Raw genomic sequence first — 3,926 nt, 5'->3', positions numbered from 1 at the left:
AGCAGCAGCACAAGCCAGGCCTCAGGGTGTCCACATGTTGTGGATATTCAGAAGCATGCAGAAGCAGTTGCCTTTTCAGTTAAAAAGGCAGCTACTTCTGCTCTGGTCAGGTTTTTATTTCAATGCCAGCCAGCAGTTCAGCAGAGAATTCTCCTTTGGACTGCCACTTGCATGGCTGTAAGAGCACCAAGGAATAAAAACAGTAACACCAAGAGCAAGAGCAAGAAGGCTCTCAATGGAAGTTTTCTGGGGTTTCTTCCCAAATGTGAAAGAAAAAACCCAGGTTGAACTGGGGTTACATTTAAAACATTGACTAGCACTTTCATCATATGTAACATCCTAAAAAACAGGTGGGCTTGTGTCAATTTTTAAGTAGCAAGGAAAGCATTACATTGTATTTATGCCCTCTAAGGGTTAATTTCTGTGAAATGCTGGACTTAAAGCACCAGCACAAGTATAAATTAAGAGATGAACAAACCATGGTCAGCAAGGATATAAATGTCAGCTCTGCAAAATTATCTAGTTTTTATTTTAAGGGTGTAGCTTCCCCCAGCAGCTTCCTTTCTTTTCTCTATGAAGGAATTAAAAAAAAAGTGTTTATTTAAGAAGCATTCATTTCTCCTAAATGCACTTAAAGACTACTGAAGTAACTCAACAGAGTATTTTTACATCCAATACAATAATGCTGAGTCCCTCTTTGACTCTTTGTTTCATTAATGGCAAAATGGCTTTTGCTACAAGAAAGCTACTGAGCATTTTGACAATTAACACTTCTTAATGAATACACTACTCCTTAAATTTGCCCAAGACTGACATGAGTTAAATTTATGGGTCTCTGTATCAATGCAGCCACTGGCATTATCAGCAATCATTCACTGTGGAGCTGTCCTAAACCTTACAAGCACTACATTTAACAAGTCTTTGGTTTTTAACACTGCTCTTTGTTCAACAAAACACTTAAACCATTTTTCAGTTTTACTGGCCTGCTCTGACTTCAAGCACAGGCTTAAAAAGAAAATGCTCCCCATCTTTAAAATAAATGGATTACTGGATACCTACATCAGCTGCACCCTTACCTTGTTACTGCTGACTTAGGATGTTTTAACACCATATGAATATCCAGCTTTAATGCCCCTTTTCAAAGACAACATAAATAAACTTAACTAAATTAGTTATTCCTTTCTCTGTAAAAGCCATACACTCTCAATACACCCATTCCTGACTGTAAAAGGTGCCAAGAACAACCCATGCTTTCAGGAAGAGATATTCCATCATGCATCAAACTGGTGGAAACCTGAGGAAAAATTTTCATAATGACATTAGCCTTTGAAATAATCTCCCCAAGGACAAATTTTAAGACTCAGCTGAACAGGATGCTGGGCCATCTTGTCTTGACTGTGCTCCCACCAAGGAAGTTTGGACCAGATGATCCCAGAAGTCCCTTCCAACCTGCTATTCCACGATGCACTGCTCCACTGCCCTGTGCAAAGATGCACAAAAGGTACCACCCCATTTCTCTCCAAGACATCTACTAAAATTTAACCTAAGCATTACAACTAGAAGTTACAAGTGCTCCAGCATAACCAGTGATGCCAATCATATGCTTTAACCAACATGGAAAGAATTCATTCCAGAGGAAAGAGAAATACTGTTGAGACATTAGAGATTCCATCTCAGTGTTTTCTTCTGTATTTGCAGAGTGCAACCTTATCCCAAAAGATATTTAAGTCTGACCCAAAGTCTTTGGAGGCAGTAACTTCGAAATACCTTTGAAGAAAGTTTTAGTGGGAACAATCAGTGTGGACTCCAGCTTGCTTTTACACGGCCTAGATGAGCTTACCTTTAACATACTGATCCCACTCTTTTCTGAAATCCAAGTCCATGTAGACATCTGCACACAATTTGGGGGGAACGTCAGCAAGACCACCAAAGATTTTATATTCATAAAGTCCTGATTGCTGTGGAAACAGAATGAAGAGAGGAAAAGTCACACAGGAAAGGGAAGTACTCTGCATCAGGGAGAACAGCTGAAGGAAGTTAGGTGGGGCACAAATTACAAATATGTTCAAGAGCTATGAAAGCAAGTGCTCAGAAAACAATATAAGATTCAGTCTTTAACCTCTCGACTTTTTGATCTATACATGAAAGTGTAAATCCAGCCAGGCTGACCTGCCCTGCACAATGGCTGTTCCTTCCCTTACACCAGTACCCTTTAATTCCATCAGGAGTTCCAGAGGGAGCGTGTTTCTTCACAAACAGTCCCCTTTTCAGCTTGAGTGGCCAGTGTGGACTGAATCCTGCCCACACTGAGGTTTACCAGAAGCATTAAATTCTTGTGGCAAGTTAGTTCTGCTTACACATCAGGCTGGGATACACGAATGCTTTACAAGGTCCATGCTTACATACAATGCACTCATATCTGCCTTCAATATTTATCAGGTATTTTCTTTCAGAAAGCTGTATGCACTGAAGGGGTGGGGTGCAGGGTATCTCCTGTTTTAGTGTTACTTTCAACATATGGTAATTCCATCTGTGCCTATAGAGCAATGTTTGTACCATTGTTAGTATGAGTTCGGGACTACATTAAAACAATGAGAGTTCAGGACAAAATTAAAACAATGAGAGTATTTCAAATATATAGTGTAGAAATCAAATCAAAGCATTCCCAAGGAAAGGAAAAGAAGGCTTATACAATATTCTGTTAGTGAATAGATGAATTTTTTCTTTACCTCACCTTCACAAATCAGCTCCAGAAGATGAGGATTTGAAGTACCAGAAAACAGTAATGTGAGCAAGAAGCTTAAGCTACTCATCTTCACTGTGGCTTCACTGAAGCACCAATCACCAGCTTCAAACCTGAACTATTCAGCATCTGTGTAACCCCACGCACTCATCATCTTTCTAAGAGGCATCAACATTTTTATTCTCACAAGAAAAACAGCAATTTACTGAAAGAAAGTTAAAACAAGAGTGAAACGTTTCCATTTTTCTGAGGCATGTCATCAGGAGTCAATCAGCTTGGCTGGAATGCAGCACTGAGCAGGAAGGCTCAGATCTATTTCTGCAGCCTGCAGAGAAGGTGGAAAGACAAGGCAAAAAGAGAAGTCAACAGGAAGAATTATTGCTGTTTTCAGCTTCGTGGACTACTGTTGCTGCAGGGGAGTTGCAGTTCAGTAAGTGCTAAAAGCTAATTTTTCCAGTAACAACTTTAAACAAAGACCCTACTTCTAGACTTCATCTTCTCTTGCAGCAATCTGAAGCAACAGAAAGACAAAACAGTAGATTTATTTCCTAGAAGAGCCACAAGATTGGACTTGAAAAGGTCCCTTGCATCCTATGTAGTCTGTCCATCCAGCCCAAACTAGGGGCTTTGTACACTACATTTAAAATGACAGACACCTGTAAATGGGTTTAAGTTTCAAATAGTCCTTTTAGCTCCACAGTCCCTGTGCATAAAAGCACAAAAGGATGAGGAGAAGAAGCCTGAGCTACTTTCCATCTCACCAGCTGCATTCACACAATAGCAGCACAGCCACTGCAGTGAGCCAGGGCTTCCCTGGTCCCACGTGCCTGGCTAAATCCAGCCTGGCTAAATCCAGCCTCCAGCTTCCCAAAGTTCCTTTGCCTTCATTCACTGCACAATGCATTTACAGTTCTGGGTTGGGCTCTAATCCTAAAGCCTCTACTTCATCCACTCCAGCAGGAACACCCGCAGCACCCTGAACTCCAGCAACTCACTGATTCTTGCAGGGATACCTGGCAGGCACCCCAGCCTCCCCTAGGCTGTGAGCACCTACTGATAAGCTCCTCTTGCCATTGCCGGTCATCACATCCACACTGTCAACAGGGACTATTTATCACTGAAGAAAATTCCAAGGTCTATGAAGTGATGGTTTTTTAAAGAGGCTTTCCCCACCCCGTTGTGA

The 3,926-nt window shown here is 41.2% G+C and overlaps 1 protein-coding gene across 4 annotated transcripts in view; it reads right to left on the bottom strand.

The window, feature by feature from the left end:
- Positions 1-3,182, bottom strand: part of PCTP (phosphatidylcholine transfer protein) — a 7,865-nt gene extending 4,683 nt beyond the window's left edge. For 3 of the 4 annotated variants that reach the window (XM_005425731.3, XM_031060925.1, XM_031060924.1), the window contains exon 1: positions 1,841-2,054. In XM_005425731.3, coding sequence (XP_005425788.1) covers positions 1,841-2,015 — 175 coding nt within the window. In that variant the 5' untranslated portion in view covers positions 2,016-2,054. Of the gene's footprint in view, positions 1-1,840; positions 2,055-2,734 lie in introns of those variants that run through there. The other variant, XM_031060926.1, reaches the window with a different exon arrangement.
- Between the last annotated feature and the right edge of the window lie 744 nt (positions 3,183-3,926).

Source organism: Geospiza fortis, unplaced genomic scaffold (assembly GCF_000277835.1).
Source record: "Geospiza fortis unplaced genomic scaffold, GeoFor_1.0 scaffold221, whole genome shotgun sequence".
Lineage (NCBI taxonomy): Eukaryota > Metazoa > Chordata > Aves > Passeriformes > Thraupidae > Geospiza > Geospiza fortis.
Note: the sequence above shows the minus strand (reverse complement) of the source record. Positions and strands in the feature narration are given on the sequence as shown.